The sequence below is a fragment of the Marmota monax genome, unplaced genomic scaffold (assembly GCF_021218885.2).
Source record: "Marmota monax isolate L192 unplaced genomic scaffold, Marmota_monax_Labrador192_F-V1.1 WCK01_AAM20220418_F8-fsc01434, whole genome shotgun sequence".
NCBI lineage: Eukaryota > Metazoa > Chordata > Mammalia > Rodentia > Sciuridae > Marmota > Marmota monax.
In genome coordinates, this window is record NW_026693584.1 from 28,539 (window position 1) to 53,424 (window position 24,886).

Genomic DNA, 24,886 nt, shown 5'->3' on the forward strand with positions numbered 1-24,886 from the left:
TAAGGAGCGGGGTGAGGGGCCTGGGAGCCGTCCAGAGGAGCTGGGCTCTCGTCCCCAGGAGGTCCGAGCCAGGGCTGTGCAAGGTGGTGGCTGACATACTACCAGTATATGAAGGAGGACAATCGTGAGTGTCCTTGTCTGCAGCAAGGGTCCAGGCACTGACGGGAGGCCAACCGTGCCCACAGGTCACCTGTGGGTGAGGCCGAGAGCTGGTTGACCCCCTCACTCTGGCCTCCCAGAAGACTCGAGTCAGGACCTTCTCGTTCCCATTTGGAGATACCCAGGAATTGTTGGCCTTGTAGTGCTCTGTCCAGTGCCCGAGAACTAGTGTGGACAGAAGGCCCATATGGGAATAACTCGGCCTGCAAGTCACTCACAGTTGGACACCCTGTCTCGGGTACCACTGTCCTCCCTGGAGAGAAGCCTTACTCTGTCTGTCAGTCTGCTATGGAAGTGTCCACCCATGCCTGGGACAGGCCAGCTGGGGGCTGTGCCTGCTCTTGGGGCCCATGGCCAGAGAGGAAGGTGGGCAGACACAGCCAGGGTCCTGCATCAGGTCTATAGCTGGAGGTGTGAGCCCGTCCTTCTCCAAGTGAACCATACCTATGACTCTGTAGGGGGAGAGCCGGATCCCATGTCACTGTGGGGGAGGAGCCGGACCCCATGTCACTGTTGGGGGGATCAGGACCCCGAGTCACTGTGGTGGGAGAGCCGAACCCTACGTCACTGTTGGGGGGGCCCGTGTCACTGTAGGGGGAGAGCCGGACCCCACGTCACTGTAGGGGGGGAATCGGGCCTGGAAAACATCATGCTAAGTGAAAGAGGCCAGACTAGAAAGTCAAGAATTGAATGATGGGGGGGGGTAGAGCCAGACCCCACGTTACTGCATGGGGGGAGAGCCGGACCCCACATCACTGGCAGGGGGTGAAGAGCCAGACCCCATGTCACTGCGTGGTGGCGGGGAGAGCCAGACCCCACGTCACTGGGGGCAGGGAGCCGGACCCCACAGGCCAGCCATGGGCTGTACCTGCTCTTGGGGCCCAGGAGATCCGGACTGTGGTCCGTAGACCCACCGGTCTTCCCTCCTGCTATGGAGCACCAGTCTCATGCTCTGACGCCAACTAAACCCAGAATAACAGGCTCAGCCCAGGCTCTGGGAGTGTGTTCAGTGCTCATGAACCCAGACTGTGGCACTTGCTCAGAGATGAGCTTCTTTCTCCATCTTTAAGCTACTTTTGCTGCTGTTGTTTTCCTGTGGACCCAGAGCTTTATTTTGCATATACAATTTTCAAAAGCCTGGTGCTTGGTAGCTAAGCAGTAACTTTGCCCGAGACGTATGCGTAGTTTGAAAGGTCAGAGATCTCATCAGTGTGTGTTAGGACTTGGAGCTGGACATGCACTTGCCCCGCCCCACCCCACCCCAAGGCCTGGCACCTATGACCCTTGCAGATGTGCAGCACATGAGCCCAGGAAGAGCCTGCTCTCCGAGGGAGAATCCCTACAGGTGTGGCTTCTCAGGCTCCCCTAATTGATGCCACAGGGTGGGATATCTTAGCAAGCAATCTACAGATTTAGTGCATCCCGGTCAAAATACCAGTGACATTCTTCACAGAAGTAGAAAAAACAGTCCTAAAATTCATTTGGAAGGATAAGAGAACCAGAGTAGCCAAAGCAGGCTGAGCAAGAAGAGAAGCACAGGAGGCGGCCCACCACCTGGCCTCGGGCTGTACCACAGGGGACCAGTGGAGAGAAGACGCGAGACACGCCACCGACTTAGAGCCGTCTGACACTCGACAGTCGCCAAAAACATGCACTGGAGAAAAGACAGCCTGTTTAACAAAAGGTGCTGGGCAAACCGGAAATCCATATGTAGAGGGATGGAACTAGATCCCCATCTCACCCTGCAGAAAAGTCAACTCAACGTGGATCAAAACCCTAGGAATTAGACCAGAAAATTTCTGATTGTCATAAGAAAGCACAGGTCAACTTCCTTAATAAGACTCCTAAAGCTCAAGAAATAACACCAAGAATTAATAAATAGGGGTGGCATCAGATTAAAAATCTTCTGCACAGTGAAGGAAATGAGCCCGAGGAGAGAGCCTATGGAATGGAGAAGATCTTTGTCAGCTACTCTTTCAACAGGAGTTAATATCCAAAATACACAAAGAACTCAAAAACTTAACACCAAAAATATAGAGAGCCCACGCAATCGACAGGCAAATGAACTGAGCCAGCATTTCTCAGAAGAAGGAGTTCCAATGGCCAACAAGTGTGTGAAGAATGTTCAGCATCCCTAGCAATCATGGAAATGCAAACCAGAACTTCTGAGAGTTCATCTCACTCCTGCAAGACTGCAAACAGTAATAAACACCGGCAGGGTTGTGGGGAAAAGGTACACTCATCCACCATTGGTGGGACTGCAAATTAATACAGCCACTTTGGAAAGCAGTGTGGAGATTCCTTAAAGGAAGGTCTTTATCTAGAAGATCTAAAGTCAGCATACTACAGTGATGTGGGCATACTGATGTTTATAGCAGCACAGTCACAGAGCCAAGTGGTGTAACTGGGCCAGGTGTCCATCAACAGAGGAATGGATAAAGGAAATGTGCATATTCACAGTGGAGTTTTACTCCGTTGTAAGGAAGAATGAAGTGATCTCTCACTGGTGAGTGGATGGACCTGATAAACATCATGTAAGTGAAAGAGGCCAGACTAGAAAGCCCAGGATTGGGTGATTTCTCTCATATACAGAAGTCACAGGAAACTAAGGAATTTTAAAAAGGGAAATATCATGAAAATAGAAGGGAGAGCAATAGAGGAAGGGGATTGGGGGAGAGAGGAGGGGAAGGACAGGGGGGCTGCAGAATGGAGCTGACCGCACTGTGCTGTGTACACTGTGAACGGATCCCAGGACTCCACTTTAAGTCCCTCTGTAATGGAGAGATACCTGAAATCACAGAAGGAGGGCCAGAGAGGAAGAGATCTGGGGGCGGGGAAGGGGAGGGGAGGGGAAGTACTGGGGACCTGGGAAATGAGCAGATTTTGTCCTGTGCACGTGTGAATGTGTCAGAATGCACCCCACTGTCACACACGCTGCGGTGCACTAACAACCAAGACGAGCCAGCCAGTGCTGCCGTGCCAAGGGTGCCTTTCTCCGTCCGCAGCGTTTTGCATCTGATGTCTAACTTGGATAGCCTGGTGGTTCCTGGGCTCCGGTTGGAACTGCCCCAGCAGGCCCTGGCCAGGAGCTTCCTCGTGCACAGGGTCGGGCATGGGGCTGGACTGCCTGTGCCGCAGCGTGCAGTGCTGGGCTGTTGTCACTCCTGTGCTGTCTCCACAGGTGCTGTGCAGGTGGGTCCTGAGTGTGAAGAAGAACTACCGGAAGCATGTGGCCTACCACAACTGGAGGCACGCCTTCAACACTGCCCAGTGCATGTTCGCTGCCCTGAGAGCCGGCAAGATCCAGGTGCGCATGGAGCCGCTCAGAGCCAGTGCCCGGGAGAGGGACGGCAGGGTCTTCCAAGTCCTTTTAATGTGCACTAGTGGGGACTGGAATTAGCTACCTGCCACTTGGAGAGGGCGCGTTTGTTGGAAAGCCTGGGATAGCAAAACGCCTCGTGGCTCACTGTCACAGACAGTACGAGCGGCCACGCAGACCCTTAGGAAACCTCTTGTTATCCAGAATGCTTGTAGGAAAGCAATCATCGCCTGTGGCAGGCAGCGCTGGAGGGGTGAGAAAGTCCCACCTTCCGTGCTCCCCTCCGCCCCAGGCAGAGCAGCGCCCCCCAGAAGCCGCCCACGGCTAGTGGGCCTCTTGGGGACCCCGGGCTCTCCACTGCCTCCTCTGGAGCACTGAGATGATTCCGAGGGCTACCTTGTAGAAAGGTCTGCTTCCTTCGACACTGACCAGGGACTGGAGGGAGACGTGCAGACGCAGTGCAGGCGATCGCTCTTCCCATCTCACCCCATCTCTGTTGAGATCCTATCCCAGCAGGGATCAGCAGTCGTCCTCCGGGTCCTGCATCCATCCCAGGCCTCCATTAGTTCAGACTCCTCACTCTGCTCTTTAATGAAGTCCACAGCTGTTGTCTGTCTCAGCTCTCAGGGGTTCACACGGCTAGATCTGAAAGCAGGAGAGGCTGGGCCGCAGCGGTGGTGGAGCGCTGGCCCAGCACGGGCGTAGAAGTGACCGCTGACCTAGAGGCTGTGCAGATGCTGGATAGCGTTTCCCTGCCGGGGCAAACGTTCATGAGACATAGGATACACTTAAGCAGAGGGTGCTCAGAAGCAGCGGTCTTTGTGTGTGCTTAGAAACCTGTTCCGTAGCACTGAGCGATTCCGCAGGAGGGCCTGCGCCATATCCAACTCGCATCTGGAAGCCCCGAGGCCGTAAGGCAGACTCAGAAATGACCCACGTTTGGCTCGGGAACACAGTTTTACATCTCGAAAGCCAGGTTTTTCTCCCTGGCCGTCTGGTCTCTGCGGTCTGCTGGAGTTCCCATGCCCACATTTCTGAGTGGTGCCGCGGCTGACAGGCGAGGGAGACAGTCTGCAGGGAACTGAAGGAGGGAAAGTGGATTAAGGCTTGTCACAGGGTTCCCTAAACACACAGAGAGTGAACAGTCAGTGGCCTGGGGCTGGGGTGTGGCTCAGGGCTCAGCCCTTGGCTGGCTCTGGGGTCCTTCCCCAGAATCCCCCAAAATGATATTTCCTCGGTGTGGACAGATCACTACTTTTGAGACTCCTTGGCTTCTGTTTGAGGGGCACTGTGGTGCCCTGCTGCAGGTGCCTGCACGCTGCTTCCCGCAGAGTGGGTCCTGGTGAAGCCGCGCAGCGCCCTCACCGCCTCTCTCCTCCCCGACACCCTCAGAACAAGCTGACCGACCTGGAGGTCCTGGCGCTGCTGATCGCCGCGCTGAGCCACGACCTGGATCACCGCGGCGTGAACAACTCCTACATACAGCGGTGAGCGTTCCCTGCCTTTGTGGGGCATGTGTTTAAAGTTAAAGCCACAGAAAGAAGTGGATGGTGGGAGTCTCAGTTGAGCTCCTTCCATGCACGCGGGCTGTGTTTAGGGGAACGACCAAGGACAGCACTTGGCTGGCCAGCTCCCCAGGCCACAGGCTCGGGTGCTTCGGTGAGGATGGTGTCTCATTGGCAGTGGCGGGAGCTGTGCCTCGGTGCGTGCACTCCCGGCGTAGGAGCATCTCTAGAGAACTGCCCAGGCTGCTCGGGGGCAGCTTCCCCTGGAGCAGAGAGGACAGTGTGGACATGTGCTTCCCTTGCCGCGCTCTGGACAAGGCTTCTGTGGGTCAGGGTCAGGGGAGGCACCTAGCACGGTTATGGGGAAGTAGGCCTCGTGGCCAGATCTGAGTTCCCAGTCCACTCCCCTGCACAGTCCCTCTGTGGCCTTGGCCAGAGAGCTGCAGATGGAGAAAATGCAGCCACCTCAGGGTGGCGTCACCGCACCCAGGCCAAGGGGAAGGCCGGGGCATGCTGTGCGAGCTCAGTAGCAGATGCTAGAGACGCTGCGTGGCACTGGAACCTGCCCCTGGTGGTCCTGAGGGAGGACCCTCGGCCTGGACCAGAGCTTCTGACCTCAAGGCCGTAAGCGAGTGGGGCGCCTGCCGCAGGCCCCATAGAGAGGCGGCATCACCCCTCAGCAGACGGTGGAGCCTCTGTGACATTGTCATTTTCCTGTAGCGACTTGGCTGAAAAGTCCACATCCTGATGCAGAACCTCTCTCTGCCAGTGTCCTTCAGTGGCACAGGAGTGAGCGTTCGGGAGTTCTGAGGGACCAGACGTCCTGCAGCTGGAGAAGGCTCTGCTCTCGGCCTTTCTCTGCGTGGCCCGAAAGCTTCCTGTGGAAAGAATCGCGTGACGTGCAGCCGTGTCCCGTGCTGACCCTCGGCAGGGAAAGATCCTGGGCTCCGGTCTGGTGTCACAGGCTGCTGGTCCCTCTTGAAAACCTGCCTTTTGGAGAACTGGAAGGGTGACAGGTCCTTTGTCCCCTGCATTTCATCCTGATTCCGACTTGAAGAGAAGTTATGAAAGGGAACAACGCGGACAAGAAAAGATTCCCAGCATAGTCAAGCCACAGGTGACGTCTCGGCAGCCTGACCTAAAGACCAGTGGGCACGAGCTGTGATGGACCCACCCCGCTGCAGAGCCCAGGGTCTTCTCGTCACGGGGCTGTTGGCACAGAGATGATGCCCTGCTGCTCTGCCTGACAGTGAGGAAAATACACTCAACTATTTTTTCTTTGTTTATATAAAAAAATTACCAGATAAACATCTGGAGGAGCATCATCCTCTCTCTTAACAACAACAAAAAATCCTGGGAAAAAGTCGTAGGATGCTGAATGTTGCTCAGATCAGACTTGGGCCAAATGATAGCTTTCTTAAAAAAGTTAGAGTTTCAGAGACTTTCATCTCTTCCTGTGGTTTTTCAAAGAAGCAGCTAAGAATTTTCCAGGGTTTTCTCTTTCCTTCTAAGCAAACGGGCAATACTTAAAGCTGGGTCTTCCTCACGGGGGCTCCAGGGAGAAAAGCAACCTAAACATTCCCATAGAGAGCCCTGTCTTCCGAGGGGTGTACCTTGGGCAGACCCCACTGAACGTCCCAACTCCTCAGTAGAGAAAGTCAGAGCGCCAGAGGCACAGAGGGGCAGCAGGACCCAGTCGCTGGAGCCACCCCTCAGGAAGGCTCTCTGAGATAGGAGAGGCCTCCCAGGCAGCTGCCCCAGGTCTCTGTCTGACACTGTGGCTCACCATCCGCGGCCAAGAGGTCAGCTGTGCGGGGTCTCGCAGGCGCCCGTGAACTCAGGGACAGAGTCACTGCTCATGCCTGCTTCTCCCACGGCACGGGTGGATGAGGAAAGCAGGGTCTCGGGTGGAGGTGGGATCATCACTGTAAGAGCAGGCCGTGGGGGACCCAGGGGGGAGGGGCAGACTCCACAAGAGAAAGCACAGCGTGGCCCTTGGGTTTCAGAGAGAAACGCCCGCAGTAGGACTGGAAGACCATCTTGCTGTGTTGACGGGATTCGGCTTTGGAGGGGAGGAAATGACATGGGGCTGTAGAGTGTGGCACTTCCCCTGGAAGAAGGGCTGCAGACATAGGTGTGGATCCCGTCTTTAGGCCATGGTCCAAGAAATGGTGATGACCAGTACAGACAGCATTGAGTGAGTCCTGCCTGTGTAACACAGGGACCGTTGGGTGCTGGAGAGGGAGACTGGACCTGCCAGTGAGGCCACCTCCACTTCTGGAGGAGGGAGTGTCGGCCAGGACCAGTGAGGTCCAGCTCCACCGCTGGAGGACGGAGTGTCGGCCAGGACCAGTGAGGTCCAGCTCCACCGCTGGAGGACGGAGTGTCGGCCAGGACCAGTGAGGTCCAGCTCCACTGTTGGAGGAGGGAGTGTCGGCCAGGACCAGTGAGGTCCAGCTCCACCGCTGGAGGACGGAGTGTCGGCCAGGACCAGTGAGGTCCAGCTCCACCGCTGGAGGAGGGAGTGTGGGCAAGGACCAGTGAGGTCCAGCTCCACCGCTGGAGGAGGGAGTGTGGGCCAGGACCAGTGAGGCCACCTCCACTTCTGGAAGAGGGAGTGTCGGCCAGAACCAGTGAGGTCCAGCTCCACTGTTAGAGGAGGGAGTGTCGGCCAGGACCAGTGAGGTCCAGCTCCACCGCTGGAGGAGGGAGTGTCGGCCAGGACCAGTGAGGTCCAGCTCCACTGTTGGAGGAGGGAGTGTCGGCCAGGACCAGTGAGGTCCAGCTCCACTGTTGGAGGAGGGAGTGTGGGCCAGGACCAGTGAGGTCCAGCTCCACTGTTAGAGGAGGAGTGTGGGCCAGGACCAGTGAGGTCCAGCTCCACTGTTAGAGGAGGGAGTGTCGGCCAGGACCAGTGAGGTCCAGCTCCACCGCTGGAGGAGGGAGTGTCGGCCAGGACCAGTGAGGTCCAGCTCCACTGTTGGAGGAGGGAGTGTCGGCCAGGACCAGTGAGGTCCAGCTCCACTGTTGGAGGAGGGAGTGTGGGCCAGGACCAGTGAGGTCCAGCTCCACTGTTAGAGGAGGAGTGTGGGCCAGGACCAGTGAGGTCCAGCTCCACTGTTGGAGGAGGGAGTGTCGGCCAGAACCAGTGAGGTCCAGCTCCACCGCTGGAGGAGGGAGTGTCGGCCAGGACCAGTGAGTTCCAGCTCCACTGTTAGAGGAGGAGTGTGGGCCAGGACCAGTGAGGTCCAGCTCCAAGCTGGAGGAAGGAGTGTGGGCCAGGACCAGTGAGGTCCAGCTCCACTGTTGGAGGAGGGAGTGTCGGCCAGGACCAGTGTTCAAGTTAAAATTGAACCACTTGTCACCTGCATGAAGACAGGGGCGGGCCCTCTTGGTGGGTGGCACAGAGGGAGGTGGAAGGCACAGTCCCACAAGGGTTGGCGTCCAGATTGGAGAGGAGTCCTGAGGGCGCCACCAGCTCTGGAGATGGAGGTGCAGGAAGGGGCTGGCGTCCTGCCCTGCCTTTGGGACTGGACAGCCTCCAGGGGACCAAGGAGCGTGCAGGTGGGGTCACAAGCCCACCCTTGGAGCCTGTCTAGTGTGAGGGGCCCCTGCCAAGGCTGGGTCATGGCAGCCTGGAGACCCAGGTGTTAGTGAAGAGTCAGTCCAAACACCCCAAGGTCAGCGGCTGCCATGGAGAGCCCACCCTGGGGAACTGGGGGCCTGTGACTCTGAAGGACTGAACGCTGCTGCCGCCTGCTCGGAACAGGGCCTGTGCCGGCTGACACCACGGGTCTTGGATGTCCCCTGGGCTGCCCTCAGCCATCTGTGTGGTCCACGACCTGCCTTGTGCCTTGGTGGGTGGGGGCAGCGGCCATCAGTCTGGGCCCCGCTGCCCCGAGGCTGCGGGGTGTGTCTATCCGTGACGTGAAGAGATGGGGAGTGCCAGCCAGGGCCAGGAGGTCGGAGGGTCAGATGGACGCCAGCTTAAAATAGGCGCAGAGAAGGGAGGCCGTGCAGACCCCAGGGCGTTGGTGTGCGGGACAGATGGCGGGAAAGGTGGCGGGAGAGGTCTGGGCCCTGAGTGAGGAGCGTGTCTCGGCCGCCAGTGCTGGTGGTCCTGGGGAGGGGCAGGGTGGCCTTCCGAGGGCTCTGACTGCCTGCTGTTTCAAAGGTTCCTGTTTCTGCACACGCCCTGACAGCGCTGTCAGAGCTGGACCTGTGGCTGGCCCGGCAGGCTGAGTGCCACAGCTCTGAGCTCAGGGAGTGGACCCCGGCCCGCGTGGTTTTCTAGGTCCTCCTGGGCACCAGCGTCTGCCGGAGTGGGAGGCCGCAGGGTACGAGGCCTGGCTTTCTGAGCATGGCTGTGAGCCGGCAGCGTGGGCCCTGCCTCCCTCCTGTGGCTCCCGAGGCTGTGCTCTCAGATGTAAGGCGAGCATGCCTGCACCTGTCCAGTCCCCGAGGGGAAGCACCCTGTCTGCATCTGACGAAGTGATGCCCGCTGACGTTCCAGCTTGCTGTGTCGGGGCCCTGACGGCCTTTCCCAGCCCAGGCAGCCCGTGGAGGCCACGTGGAGCACCGAGGCGCTAGTCAGAGTGATACAGGCCAGGAGATGCACTCGGATCCCCTCTCTGCCATGTGTGTCCACCCAAGCAGGTTCTGAACCTCCGTCACCAGAGCACGTACCGGGATGCCCGTCTTGCAGCGCTCTCTGCCTGGTTTCCCGGCAGGCACGGCCTGGGACGGTGGAGTGCGCAAGGCCTGCAGCCTCCCTGGCTTAGGCTCCTGGAAGCCCCCTGGGCCTCCTAGCTCACCAGGTGGCCCAGGCATCCTTCTCCTTCCGGCAAGGCCTGCTCGTCTTTCCCCTTGCCGAGGAGCAGTCTCTCCTAAGCACGAGGTGCAGGAGTGAGCATGGGCGAGGCAGGCGGGCTCTGGGCCTGGCGCTCCCACCTCACAGTCCTTCAGCCTGGAGCACCTTCTGAAGCCTCCACAAATCACCTGCTGGTCAGAGAACCGCAGGGAGTGGCAACTAGCCAGGGGCCTCGGACACCTGCCAGCACTCACCGGCCCCTTCCTGCAGCTGGGAGCACAGATGGTGGGGCTGCGCAGGGCCAGAGGCGAGCACTGGATGCAGGCAGTGCGCCCTGTGCAGCCTGGCTGTCTCCCGCCTGCTGAACTGGGCACTGCCATGCCTCTCGGCTCAACCCGGGCACCACTGGGTCAACTCAGAGAGCTGGCGACGTCGGGCACTGCAGGAACCAGGAACCAACTGACTCAGCCGCCTGCTTCCCTCCAGGGGGCCGAGCCTGGGCAGCCCCCTGGGCAGCTCGGTCCAGTGACAGGCCCCTGAATCCCACCTCATCAGTGCTGGGAACATCGACCCCCGCCTGAGCGTGACTGCAAAGGCAAAGCTAACCTGTGAATTGGTTCAGAGTCTAAGTCAGATGCAGTTTTAAAATTGAAGACTGTAAGGTGTGCGATAATATTTATGTGTAACAGGTGTTTTCTTACCCCTGGGGCGGCTCTCCCTTCCTGTCCCCACACTGCCGGTCCACTCTGCTAAAACACCAACACTGCTCACACTCAGAACAGGCAGGTTCTCCTGCCTCGGGGCGGTCTGCCTGCTCCCAGAGGTGGCTGCTCACCCAGAGGGCGGAGGGCGGGCGGGCTTGGCTGCTGGGTGAGGCCGTCTGCTGAGCTCAGCCACACTGAGGACGCGGCCTCTCCTCTCTCCACGCCCACAGGACAGAGCACCCGCTGGCCCAGCTGTACTGCCACTCCATCATGGAGCACCACCACTTCGACCAGTGCCTGATGATCCTCAACAGCCCGGTGAGTCCCCCTCTGCGGCTCCCGCCTGCTGCTCCCACCTGCAGCTCTAAGCCTGAACACGCGCCCTTCTCTTTTGGGTAGCAACAGGAACCAGATCCGCGGAGACCTCGCAGCGCCTCTGCCAACCAGAGCCGTCTCCACGTTGCCCCGTAGGTTGCGGGGCTGCGTTGGCCGCCCCGTGGGAATGGCTCTGTGGCTTCTGCAGCCTGGGGTTTGCTTTTGGAGTCACAGCTCTCCTCTCCCACTGTGGCGCTGGGCGTTGGCTTGGCCTGGCGCACACTGAGCACTGCTGTGCCACCAAGAAGCACACAGCCTTCTCTTCACTAAAACCTCTAATGCTACCATGTTGTCAAGGAAGGGTGCTGTTGGACGGCCGGGGTGCCTGGACCGCTGTCCATGTGCGCAGACGTAGGCCGTGCACAGAACCTCCCTACCTAAGGGCAGTAAGGCAGGAGAGGAGCACCAGGGCATTTGAGGGGGCGTTTGCCGAGCGCAGGCCTCGTGCCTCCGTGCCATCTCTGTCTGCTCGTGTGACCCGGGTGACAGAGGGAAGTCCTGACTGCTGTGCTGACAAGCACTGGCATGGGTGACCCCAAAGCATACACATCACCTCGTCTGTGGGTGGGCCCTGGGCTAGTGCCTTTGTGAGCCTGGGGACAATACCCAGAGTCCAAGGCAATCTCTGTCCCTCCTTTGTAAGTTAAAGTCCTCCAGCTCCCTTAGGTCCCACCATGTCGTCCCTGGTTCTCAATGGAGAGGCCAGATGGCCGGTGCCGGGGAGTTGGGAGTTTGATGTGAAGGCTCAGGCTCCCCCTTCCTGAATGGTGGCTTCCCTCTTGCTCCCGTGAGCTGCTGCTAGCGCCTTCCTCACCCACACCTGCCTGCAGGCCTCTCCAGACTTGGAGAGCAGGCGTCGGAGGGCCGGGTGCTCTCAGCCCTGTTCTGATAGGAAGCCCCTGTGCCAGGAGCCAGGGAGCCCCGTGGAGCACTTCCCTCTGGGCAATGCGTGCTCCCCACAGAGCACCCCCGAGTGGGAGCCAGACAGCCTGGCCCTTAGACTCCCTGTGTCAGGGAGGTGTCCAGACGCAGGTCCTGGCCCGTCCCCTCACCTGCAGGACCTTGCACAGGACCTGCTGGCTGTCACTTGAGGTGTGAGGACCTGCTCCCACTCCTCATGACCCTGGTGTCATGGAGGTGAAGATTCACGCAGCCTGTTCCAGCCTCCGCAGAACGTCCCATAGATGGCCTCGTGGGGGGCGTGGCCAGGGCCTGTGACTGTCACGGCTTGGTCCCTGTGTCACTGCAGTGTACTATAGGAGCAGTTCTTACACAAGTTGTCGGGGCTCCGATGAGCCAGAACTGTGGGTGCTGGATTTTGAGTTCAGCAGGGAAGGAAGGCCCCCGCCCAGTCTCCTGGGGGCAGGGTCTGTTTTAAGAATGTTAGACAGGCACCCCAGGAGGTGCTGGCGGTCACCTGGGCCCTGGCCTGCCTGGCTTCGCCTCAGCGCCCACCTTCTCATTTCCACTGCTGGTTTCTCACTCTCACATCTCAGGGGCACTGGGGACCTGCTTGGCCAGAGGTCTGGCCTGGGCCTGGTTCTGTGCAGGGTGTCTCTGACCTGTTTTCCCGTAGTGTGCAGCTTTTCAAACCAAGACTCTGCAGAAATGTGTGTGTGGTGTCGTGTGGAAAGGCCGTGCTGTCCTCCTGGCAGCTCTGCCACCCGCGTGCTGGAAGTCCTTCTTTTACTGGACAGGACAGGTTACGGTGTGTTGGCACACGTGGAATCGGCTGTGCGTGTGTCGGCCTCCACAGCGAGGCCTGCTGTGTAGTTCATCTTTTAACATGATGTACAGAAGTTACAGCCTCTGCTTGGGAAGGAAAACTAAGAATGTAGCACTAAAGACGCCTCCGGTTGTGCTTGAGGTTGTTTTATCTTGAATACAAGCATCTCTGCTTGGCTCAGAATCTAAAATGACTCAGTGTTTAGAGGACCTCTATGTCCGTGGCTGAGTGACGCGTTTCGTCATTGATTCAGCCATGCCACTGCTGCAGTGCTTCGGCTCCTCTGGCCCTCGCCTGGACGGCCGGCAGGTGCCTGGTCCTCACCGCAAGCCCTCTGCCTCCTGGCCTCGTCCCCAGGCCTCTGGGCTCTTGTTGGCGCTGATTAACGAGACACATCTGACTCCGTTCACAGATGTTCTGGGCGCCTTCTGTGTGTCTGCGCTCTGCGTTCTACTCCGTCTGACACTAGAGAGCCACCAAGGTGTGTGGATTCACCTGAGGATCCTTCTGGGCTTATCACAGAAGCCACAGGGCCGTGACCCGGATCGTCAGTTTGACCCTCGCAGCTCCGCTCCTGACACCCCTTCACTTCTCAGTTTTACCTGCTGTTAGATTGTAGCCCAAAACCTGCCAGAAGGAAGAGTAGGTGGCCAGGAGATGTTCTGTCTGTGCTCAGGCCTGGGGAACAAGTGGCATGTCACCCAGGGTGGCGGGGAAGAGCAGACGGTGCCATCTCCCGCGCCGCTCGGGGCAAGTGACCGGAGCTGTGTTCCAGATGTCGCAGATGGCTCCCCGCAGCGTCTCTGGATGGAGTGCTAGTGATGCTTCTCTTTTCTCTGTCAAGGGCAATCAGATTCTCAGCGGCCTCTCCGTTGAAGAATACAAGGCCGCGCTGAAGGTGATCAAGCAAGCCATCCTGGCCACAGACCTGGCGCTGTACATCAAGTGAGTCTCAGGAGACCCCTCTGAGGCAGGTCTTGCAGGCTTCCTGCACCAGGCCCAGGTCTGGGCAGTCCTCAGACCCCTGGCAGCGCTGACCCTCAGGTGGGCAGGGAGTTTTAATTGTAGCAGCCGCCGTTGCTCACTGGGAGCTAAAACTCACAGAACACATGGCTGTTTCCCTTCTTCATCTCCCATGGTGTCTCTGAAGCCATGATCGCCCAGATCTCTGACTCAAGGTCATTCCTGCTGAAGGTTCCTGGGCCTGTGGCCTTCCCCCTTTCCCACACCCGACTCACTCCATCCGCACCTCCTTCCTGCCACCATCCAACCCCGGGGGCAGGAAGAGCTACCAGAGCCAAAATAGCAGCTCAGGGTTCTTTTTATTTGATTTTGGCACAAGAAGGGGACATTCACGTACAACTTTGAGACTGTGAAGGTGGCGTTTGTGATTGTGCACCTGCCCAGCAAGGCACTTCTCCGAGAGCCCGACAGTCGGGGGTTTCCAACTCGCAGGGAGAGTGCTGGTGCTCTGTGAGATGGGGAGTGGGGGTCCCCCGATTTCCCAGGAGCACAGCCTGTCCTCTGCACGAGGGTCCTTGGGCCAGTTTGAGCCACTGTAAGGGGAAGCAGAGCAGACAGCACAAACACCCAGCCACCTACGCCAGATGTCCACTGTCGAGGCCCCAGCAGCACCCACACACCTGCTGCGCGAGGGTGGACACTGAGTTAAGGAGAACAGAAGGAAACACAGTGAACTTCCCGTCAAGTAACTGCTGAGTAAGGACTGCCACATGACCAGGCACTTGAGAACGACCTGTGACCTCACAGCCTGCCCAGGCCTTCTGGGCCTCGTGGGTCTCACCTGACCAGATGACACCTGCCTGACTTTGGTTCTCAGCAGGATGGTCAGTGCCGTCCCACGGGCGTTCCTTTCCCTGGGTCTGTCTCCAGCTGGACCTTGAGCACTGTGCCGAGTAGTTCTTCAGATACTCAGCAGTGGTGGGCCCAAAGCAGCTCCACCCGCTGACCCTGCCAGCTCCTGGGATGACCACAGAGGCACACTAACTTACCAGGCCTTCCTTGGCTTCCAGAGCCTTGCGCTCTATTTCACAATGTGTAGGAACACGGTAGACAGAGCTAACGTGAACCTCTAGGTCTCATTAGGTCCCGACCTTAAAATGCCTTAGATCTCACTTGATGTCACACTTTTTACTCACTTTTTTATTAAAATATTCCAGAATTGAAATGACTGCTCTTTGTGGTTAAAAACCAGGTGAAGTTTAACCTTCCACCAAAACCACGCGAGCAGAGGGAAAGTGAGGAATCAAGTCTTTTCAGATGGTGGTCTCCTGGGCCATAGGAGGGAAGGTGTATCCATGACCCTCTAGGTCACGGGGGAGAGCAGGGGACCTCATAACTGCCTAATGTTTTCTGTATTTCAAGGAGGCGAGGGGAATTTTTTGAACTCATAAGAAAGAACCAATTCAACCTGGAAGACCCTCATCAGAAGGAGTTGTTTCTGTGAGTCATTCTCCCGCCATCTGTGGAGGCCTCGGTGCTGGCTGGCCTTGGTGATTGTGGTCCTCGGTGCCTTGAATACCCCTGGTGCACTGGCTTTCTGTGGTGGATTGAGTGCCATCTTCTGCCTGGTGTGGGTAGGCAAGAGGTGTTTCAGGTTGGCATGTTCTGCAGTGAGCTCCCCGCACCCTGCGAGGCCTAGAGGGACAGAGGGGTGCTCTGTAGTGAGCTCCCTGCACCCTGCCATTCCTAGAGGGACAGAGGGGTGCTCTGTAGTGAGCTCCCCGCACCCTGCAAGGCCTAGAGGGACAGAGGGGTGCTCTGTAGTGAGCTCCCCGCACCCTGCGAGGCCTAGAGGGACAGAGGGGTGCTCTGTAGTGAGCTCCCTGCACCCTGCGAGGCCTAGAGGGACAGAGGGGTGTTCTGTAGTGAGCTCCCTGCACCCTGCCATTCCTAGAGGGACAGAGGGGTGTTCTGCAGTGAGCTCCCTGCACCCTGCCATTCCTAGAGGGACAGAGGGGTGCTCTGTAGTGAGCTCCCTGCACCCTGACATTCCTAGAGGGACAGAGGGGTGTTCTGCAGTGAGCTCCCTGCACCCTGACATTCCTAGAGGGACAGAGGGGTGCTCTGTAGTGAGCTCCCCGCACCCTGCCATTCCTAGAGGGACAGAGGGGTGTTCTGCAGTGAGCTCCCTGCACCCTGCCATTCCTAGAGGGACAGAGGGGTGCTCTGTAGTGAGCTCCCCGCACCCTGCGAGGCCTAGAGGGACAGAGGGGTGCTCTGTAGTGAGCTCCCTGCACCCTGCCATTCCTAGAGGGACAGAGGGGTGTTCTGTAGTGAGCTCCCCGCACCCTGCCATTCCTAGAGGGACAGAGGGGTGCTCTGTAGTGAGCTCCCCGCACCCTGCGAGGCCTAGAGGGACAGAGGGGTGCTCTGTAGTGAGCTCCCTGCACCCTGCGAGGCCTAGAGGGACAGAGGGGTGCTCTGTAGTGAGCTCCCTGCACCCTGCCATTCCTAGAGGGACAGAGGGGTGTTCTGTAGTGAGCTCCCTGCACCCTGCCATTCCTAGAGGGACAGAGGGGTGCTCTGTAGTGAGCTCCCTGCACCCTGCATTCCTAGAGGGACAGAGGGGTGCTCTGTAGTGAGCTCCCCGCACCCTGCCATTCCTAGAGGGACAGAGGGGTGTTCTGCAGTGAGCTCCCTGCACCCTGCCATTCCTAGAGGGACAGAGGGGTGCTCTGTAGTGAGCTCCCGCACCCTGCGAGGCCTAGAGGGACAGAGGGGTGCTCTGTAGTGAGCTCCCCGCACCCTGACATTCCTAGAGGGACAGAGGGGTGTTCTGTAGTGAGCTCCCCGCACCCTGCGAGGCCTAGAGGGACAGAGGGGTGCTCTGTAGTGAGCTCCCCGCACCCTGCGAGGCCTAGAGGGACAGAGGGGTGCTCTGTAGTGAGCTCCCCGCACCCTGCGAGGCCTAGAGGGACAGAGGGGTGCTCTGTAGTGAGCTCCCCGCACCCTGCGAGGCCTAGAGGGACAGAGGAGCCTTGCACTGTGGTGCTTGCTGCAGGAGATGGCTTTGCCCGTCCAGCAGCAAGCATGGGAACACTCTGGACACAGCAGTGTTCTCATGGTCACTAGAGCTCTCTTCCAGGGGCTGCATGATGGTGGGCCTGAGAGCTCGTCTCCTGCCCCTCCGCCTGCCAGGTGGGGCCTGTCTGTCAGAGGCTGTGTGTGGCTGAGCATGCTCAGGGTAGCCACAAGGAGCCAGAGAATTAGGACCGCCTGACTCACGATAGAGAACTTGCTGTCACTCTTGGCGGGTAACCGTTGGAAGCGCTGTCCTTATGCTGCCACCGAGGGTAGCTGCCTGGTGGAGGCGGTGGCAGGAACTGGCAAGCTCTCTGCAGAGGTGGACCCCTTCTCTCTGTGCCCCTGGGGCTGACGGGGCAGGGAGGATGGACGCAGTGTCTAGGGCTGGGACCCAGCACGGCCAGCTTCCATGTGAGCCCTGCTCTGCCGTTCCTGGGGGAGGGCCTTGCGTGGCCTCTGTGTGCTGGGTGCAGGGTCGAGTTCATGTGAAGGGAAACAGGAGTCTGTCTCTTGCCTTGCAGAGCAATGCTGATGACGGCCTGCGATCTTTCTGCAATCACAAAACCCTGGCCCATCCAGCAACGGGTACGTGCCTTAGTGGTGATGAAGAGTAACTGAAATGTCAGCACCGGGGCAGCCGGTTCCTGAGGCCGTCTTCGCAGCCGTGCTCCGGCCCGCTTCCCTGGCTCCGGCACTGTTAAAGCCGATGACTGAGCAGGGAAGCCTGTCATTTGCAGGAGATTCACTTGTACTTGGTATCTGATAGGTCAGGAAAGAGCATCTAGTTAACGCATAGCCAAGCCAGCTCCTGGGAAGGCTTAGTCTCAGCACTATTTGGGCTCACCTGGGGATTTTTTCAGCACATCCTTTTAATAAGATCGAAAATTAGAAGGAAAGTAATTTTCTTAGGTTGGCTTACTAGGCTACTCTCTGCTCTAAGTGGGCTTAGCAAGTGGAGTGTCCACGTTCCTGGGGCTGGTAGACGTGGGAGTGCTGAACGGATGTCAGGAAGCACCGGCCAGGAGCTCCTTCCTCGGGAGACCTGACTGCCTTGCTCTTTCTCAGGGCTGGAGGAGGCTCAGGGAAGCCACTGGGATGCAGAGCTGTCTGCGTGGTGGCTCAGTCCCTCGGGGTGTGCAGTCTTGGTGCCCCAGGGAAGGTGTGGACTTTCTGTGTGTCCAGCCCAGCTGCCGGTCATGGGCACAGCAGCCCAGGCTCATGCAGTGAAGCCTGCGGAGAAGAGAGACGAAATCGCCCCACGTGAGGAGGCTGGCAGGCCCTGGCACTCAGGCGGTGCTCACGACCTCCCTGCCCTTGTGAGATGGGACTGTAGGCCTGTTTCCAAACAGGAGGGAAGTGGAAGACGGGGTCTGTCTTCTGCATGAAACTACCTATTGTTTCATTGTAGGAAAAAAAATAAGAAAGGAAATTTGTTTTTATAAAATAAAAAGAAAAACTATTGGGAGCTACCAGAGAGAAGGCTGGGGAGGAGGCTGGTGTACTCACAGAGGCCCGCGGAGAGCACCCTCCACCTGCCTTGGGCCTCCTCAGCTACGCCCTGGACCTGCGTGCCGTCTGTCCAGTGGAGCTGGTTTTGAGGGCTGGATGGCAGTGCTGGCCTGGTCCACGGTATGGGCGGTCTGCAGGGTGGAGCTGGCCTGGAGCTGTCCAGCAGCTCTGCCGACTGCGGCGGCCCTTCTCTTCCCGACTCCTTTGTTCTCGGAGCTAAGCCCGCAACCCTGTGAGTGCCGTGACTGTCGACAGAAACCTCCACCACGTCAGAACCAGGGGACAAGAACACGAGGTCACACCCACAGAGATGGCATGGCACGTGTCGGGATTACCAAACTGACACTGCCTTAAAGAATAAATCGTGATTTACCCCAAGAGAGAAAAAAAGTGAGACTTTGTGTTGGAGCAAGTAGCCAATGGAATTAAATAAGCAAAAGTAATAAAGAATCATAAGAATTACAAATAAAGAAGTAAACTATCTCCACTTGCAGGTAAAACTATATCTGGCAAGCCCAAAATAAACAGTGGGCAGGCTAAATGAGCAAATCAGTTATAAGATAAAGTAGAAGAGAAGCCTCTGTGACGGGGAAGAGTAAATAAAAGTATTAAATACCTAAGGATAGACAAAACTTGCAAAAACTATATGAAAGAAATTAGAAAACATTTTGTGTTGCTAAAGCAGAAGATGAGACTGATATAAATGAGAAGGTGTAGCATGTTCTTAAGAGAAAAAAATCAGTAGAAAGGTATCGTTTCTCTCTCTTTAAGCCAATTTACAGATTTTAGGCTATTAAATTTTTGTTCTCAAGCTAGAAAAAAATGATTTTAAAATTTATTTAGGAGGGAGTAAAAAGCAAAAAGACACCCAAAATTTCTGAAAAGGTGAAGCAATGAGGTGTTGGTGTTCTGATATGGAAACAGTACTACAAAGTCTATAATCACAAGTGGTTTGGGTGGCAGATCAGCAGAACACAGGAGAACCGTAGATGGTCCAGAATTGCACAGTGTTCACTGTATAACAAATAACACTCCAAATATAGGAAAGAGCTTTTACTCAATAGTGTGGGCTGAGCGAATGACCAGGGGAGGGAGACAGGACGGGGTCCAGTGCACACATGTGGACTCCAGGTGAAGCCAGGATCTTCAGCAGAGAATCAGCCCACGTGAGTTCTAAACACCTGGTGGGCACCTGTGGGACAGGCTCAGGGTGCACAAAAGCAAAGGACCCAACCAACAGAGTCAGCCCCACAAAGAGGAAGCCTGTGCCCCCACAGACTCCAGGCACAGACACGGAGGACAACTGCCCGTGTACCTGACCGTTAATATCCGCAACAGACAAAGAGCTAAGGGCAGAAGAAAGATGCCAACGACCCTGTGGAAAAATGAGCCAGAGATGCGAACACAAGGTGGTGGCTTTCCTACCGGGAACGACTTCTCCTTTGAGTCATAAGAGAAACTGAGTTAAAACTACACCAACCCAGCAGGCCTGCACGGAACCCCGGGCCGGTGCTGTTCCCGACAGCCAGACCCTGGAGGGAGCCGGAACGTCCACCCAGGAGAGTGGGTCAGCGTGTGGCAGTGTACCCCTCGTACTGGGGGGTTCTGTGCCATTCAGGAGGGTCACAGATGACTCGGGAACGTGCCACACCAAGGGGCACAGCCCAGTGCCATTCACAGGAAGTTCTAGCACAGGCAGGCTGGCCTGTGGGAGTGGCCGTGTGCTTCTGGAGGGAGGGAGAGAAGAGCAGAGGACGACGGGAGCCTCCTGGGCACCTTCTGTCTCAGCGGGGTGGTGACACACAGCTGTGGGCATCTGCTGCTACGCCAACCATCCCCTTGGGATCCACACAGCTTCTCCCCCATCGCGGAATCCACAGGTTGACAAACATCCCGGAGTTTTGTAGCATGCTCAGTCGGGGCAGCTGGGGGACACTGAGGGCTCCGAGTCGCAGCCTCGAGGAGTATTCAGACTGGAGCCTGTTGGGCACTGCTTCTGGCATCTTATCCCAAAGACTCCGGGGAGAGCATGGAAGTGCTTATTCACGGCTGTTGGGAACAGCAGAGAAGCAGCCCACACACTCATCAGCAATGACTCAATAGACCACGGCCCATCCCACACAGACCCACGCATGTCATAGAAATGAGGGTCATCTCTGTGAAGAGTACAGAGAGAGATGTTTGTGTGAAAAAAGCAAGCTGGACAAAAAACGTGTTATGTCGCTAATTACATACGAAGGAGCAACATGTGAATATCTGTATTATGTAAATGTTTATATTAAAAACAGGTTTATCCACAAAGGGAAGTGAGTGACTTCCCACAGAAGGACAGTGAAAGGGGTGTGTCTAGCCAGAGTCCGAGCCCAGAGCTCCACCACGGCCTGTCGCGTAGGTTAGACTTGGACGTGCTAGCAGTTTTCCTGACTGTGAAACAAAATTGAGTGTATTTTTTAAATCATGAAATCTTGGACATAAAGGAAACAAACTTGATGTTTAGTCCTAGGAAGTGCTGATTCATTCTAAGGGACATTAAACCCTACCACCAGAAAAGACCGTAGGGAGCCCTGGGTGGTGCATCATCGGTGGCAGTTCTGTATTGACACAGCGTGGGCATGTGGCACAAAGGAGCATTAAGAAATTTCACCAGTGTTAAGAGCTAGGATTTCCAGCACAGACTGAGGCTTGCAGAAACCCTCTTGTCCTGAACTGGAGTTGGAGATGTTCTCTGAACCAGGTGTTCCTAGCTCGGGCCCCTGAGGGTGAGTGCAGTGAGCAGACCGGGTCCCGCCTGAGACCTCCAAGCCCTCAGCTAAGGAGCAGGCTGCATGCCGCAGAGGTGGCCTGGCACCACCAGGAGGCTCACAGGACGAGTGGGAGACCGTCTCCTCACACCAACAAGGGGCCCCAAGACCCCGGAGAGGACCCGGCTTAGTGAGCCCCTGTGCCAGCATGGAGTCAGGATGGAAATGCAGAATTATATTCCAACCCACGAATTCAAATTAACACTAAAAATACTGAAAACAGCCTTCCGTGGTCATCTTGAGAGCCAGGTTATTTTTTTGAAGTGGGGAATCGGGCATTTCTCCTTTCTTTTATAGGTTAAAAACTGTAGGGAGCCTTGGGATAACTACACGATTGCCGTGGGAAGCTTCCCTCTATCCTATTTTAACTCATAAAGGAAAAGGGAATGTCGGCTTTGAACATCACCCTTTCTCAGCCCTGAGTTGACGGATGTAGGCAGAGATCATTAATGATTGCCAGCGTCACAGACGGGAGCACCTGGGCTTCCTGCAGCCACTGGTGGGAGTGCACAGCACTGCCGCGAAGGAGCCCCACTGAGACTGATTTCCGCTGGCCGGCCCCCGACCACAGGCCCTAACTAAATGCAGGGGCCAGACCCAGCAGCCTCAGGGAGAGCATCTGCACATCCCGACTGCGAGACTGCAGGATAAGCCACCAGTTGTCCATCGAGGCAAGGAGAAACTGTGGGGAGAGCTGAGAGGGGACGTGTAGGTCAGAAGAAGCTGCAGGGACCGTCCACCCACCACCGTGATCAAGGGGCCTGTTGCTGCTGAGTCTTGGCGGCACCTGGACTAACGGGTGCTGAGTGAGCTGCTCACCTGCACATGGCACTGGCTGCCTCTCGCTGGCCAGCAGAAATGGCGCCTTGCTCTCAGTGCTCATCACAGAAGGTTGTGAGCGCCTCCCACGCAGTGAGTCAGTGCTGTCTGCGGGGCTCACCGCTGCGCGGTTCTGGTTATCGTGTCGGTGAGACACAGACCTGGCAGGTGGGGGGTCTCCACCCAGGGTCTCTGTTTTAAAGACTCACGTGCTTCTCCTTGCCTGAACTCAGCCCTTTGTTTGTTTCAGATAGCAGAACTGGTAGCAACTGAATTTTTTGACCAAGGAGACAGAGAGAGGAAGGAACTCAACATCGAGCCCACCGTAAGAACCCCACCTCCTGGCACTGCCCTGGGGCGGCCCAGAACCATGCTTTCTCACGCTTCTGTGAGGTCTTCCCCGGGGGACCCAGTGCTCTTTTGTTGCTCGGCACTTGTTCTGTTAGAAGTGTGAGTGTCACCCGGGAGGCAGAAGTGAGGAGAAGACGCTCCGCCCCAGGTGTCCCTCTGGCCCTGTAGCTTCTGATGACACAGGCGCTTGTGTGAGGCAGGTGCCGCTCTGCGACGTTTTCATGGCTGCGAGCCACACCTGCAGCCCCTCCTGGCACCTGCCCTGGCGTCACGATGCGTGGGGCCCTGCCACCTGCGGCACAGTTGTGGACGGCTGTTGCTGGACATGTGTTGCGCTCTTTACTGTCAGGAGGTTCCCAGAGGGAACAGGACTGGAGGCACAGATCTCCAGCAACAAAAGCTTCCCGCACCGCGTCCATCTCCTGCAAACCTCCCCAGTCTTGTCCGTCCCAGGGTGGGGAGTGCATGAGGCTGCCACCGGCTTCCCAGGCTGGCCCAGTTCATCTTTCAGAGCCCACTTTTGTTGTGTTCTGCAAACAAATGCACCCCTGTTTGTGTCTGTTTTCAGGATTTGATGAACAGGGAGAAGAAGAACAAGATCCCCAGCATGCAGGTCGGGTTCATCGACGCCGTCTGCCTGCAGCTCTACGAGGTATTTATGGGGAGCCCATGGTGTGCTGGCTTAAGGCATGTCATGAACTAAAGCCTGAAGAAATCCGAGAGATTGGCGCTAGGCACATACTTTTTGTTCTAAACCGAGAAAAAAGGGAAAAAAAAGTAGCTTTGCTTCTTTTGCTGATAAATATGTTTGCATGGAGCAGGGAACACATTTTGTATTTGCTATTCTCAAAAACTTCATTCAGCTTAAAGGCCCACTGTGTGCAGGCCCAAGGGTTCCCACTGCGTGCTAGCTCACAGGCGCCTACTGTGTGGGGCCCCTCAGGGGTGTGGGAGGGTAGGGCGTGGCAGTGTCCTGAGGAGCTGCCCTGCACTCTGCTCTCCTGCTCTCTGCCCCACACCTGGGCCTCCACGAGGAAGCTGCCTCGACTTTTCCTCTCTGCCACACTGTGATTGTGATCTTAAGAAACTTGCCCCGAGGACGGGAAGGAAGTGTCTAAGGATGTGCAGGTTCCTGTCCCCACACTCCTGCTGGCTTGGCCTATTTGGACTTTTAGGAGTTGGGGGTTTTTATTTGTCTGTTCACATGTGAAGAGATTCCCCCCTCCCGCAATACCCAGTGGACTAGTTTAGATGCTATGACCCAAGGACAGAAAGAAGATTTCGTCTTTCAAAGTTCAAACAGAAAACTGCTTTTAGCCTTTGATTATTTGGGAAAGGAGCGTTCAGCATGGAGTTACCCTAGCACGTCCAGAACAGGGAGTCCTGGAAACCCCCGACCAGGGTGTTTCTGGCATTCAGAGACCGGGTTTGTAAAGTTCGTCTTCCAGGGAGAAGGACTCTTCACCCAGGCAGGTGGCTCCTGAACCACACCTGGGGTCCATCCAGAGAACACAGTAGGGAAGCGGTGCCCGGAGAGGAAGGGGAGCCCCTCCAGGGGCACCGGGCACGGCCCCTCCTCTCCTGCCTGCCCTCCCTGCTTATCAGTCCTCAGGAGCACCAGGCACTGGGCGTGGCACTCGGCAGGACTGCCGCCTCCCCACGGCTGGTGGAGGCCCAGCTGAATATACAAATGGGGGTCTGGGCCTTTCAGTCCTTGTAGAGAGAGTAGTGTCAGATCACCTCTGCAGGGTCGTCCCCTGGGCATCATGTACATACAGAGACCCCTTCTCTGTTCGAGTCGGCCCTGAAAACGCCCTGTGAAGCGAAGCGTGTGACCTCCGCTTCCACAGGAGTGGCATGTTCTGCCGCAGGGACCAGCAGGGAGCAGCCACTCGGGCCCCACGTGGGGAGTCGCTGGAGGCAGAGCACGGCTGTGTGCTTCCCACTTGCTCCTGCAAGCAGGGACTGCGCCTCATGGCGTAGCGCCTCCTGGCTGCTGTGACCGTCTCTGTGCGTCTTTAGTGGGCACACCAGAGCAACACAGCACCCCAACCCCGTCACCGGTGCTATTCAGTGTGTCTGTTGCAAGGAAATCCTCCTCGATGACATCGCTGCAGCTGAATGCAGACCATGGTGCCACTCTGAGTGAGAACTGACCCTGACGATGGCCTTGGGTGAAAATCCCCTGTGCCTTGCATAAAGCCATTCTGCAATGCCGCAGTCTGGCTGGGCAAAAAATCACGAGCCACTCACAGCCTTGTAGATTCAAACAGCAATTCTTTATTCCCGAACTCTCACCGGCCCTCTACACGCACGTTCTGGGCAAAATCCACACCTCCACTGGGCTCTGTATCCCAAAATACTCTCTGAATCCCGCACTCAACGGGAACTCAAGGAGCGGGCGCGCCTGAGGCAGCAGGATAGGCCCTATTCCCAGCAGGAATCACCTTAAACCTGGAACCGCCCTAAACCCAGAAGGCCCTAAACCCCCATCCGCCTTAAACCCTGATCCACCCTAAACCCGGATCCGCCCTGGTCCTTGAGCAAGGTCACCTTTCATGCAAAGTCACTGCAAATGATCTGGGTCCACCATGGAGAGTCCTTCCTCTAAGCAACATGGGGTAGGCTGACAAAGAAACTGCGATGCGTCACTCCTACTTGGCTCGCCTCTCAGCACTGCAAGCCTGCTAGTCACCCCCCGAAGCCGTCTGCACCACACAGAAACAAGCCCTGTTCCCCAAACAGCGGGTCCCACCCAGCC

General features: G+C 57.1%; 1 protein-coding gene across 1 annotated transcript in view; it reads left to right on the top strand.

The window, feature by feature from the left end:
- Nucleotides 1-24,886, top strand: part of LOC124102861 (cGMP-specific 3',5'-cyclic phosphodiesterase-like) — a gene marked incomplete at its 5' end in the record, with an annotated part of 56,052 nt that overhangs the window by 27,285 nt on the left and 3,881 nt on the right. The window contains 8 exons of the mRNA XM_046459290.1: nucleotides 3,341-3,466; nucleotides 4,871-4,965; nucleotides 10,728-10,815; nucleotides 13,443-13,543; nucleotides 14,984-15,061; nucleotides 17,167-17,230; nucleotides 22,025-22,099; nucleotides 22,694-22,777. Coding sequence (XP_046315246.1) covers nucleotides 3,341-3,466; nucleotides 4,871-4,965; nucleotides 10,728-10,815; nucleotides 13,443-13,543; nucleotides 14,984-15,061; nucleotides 17,167-17,230; nucleotides 22,025-22,099; nucleotides 22,694-22,777 — 711 coding nt within the window. The remainder of the gene's footprint in view (nucleotides 1-3,340; nucleotides 3,467-4,870; nucleotides 4,966-10,727; nucleotides 10,816-13,442; nucleotides 13,544-14,983; nucleotides 15,062-17,166; nucleotides 17,231-22,024; nucleotides 22,100-22,693; nucleotides 22,778-24,886) is intronic.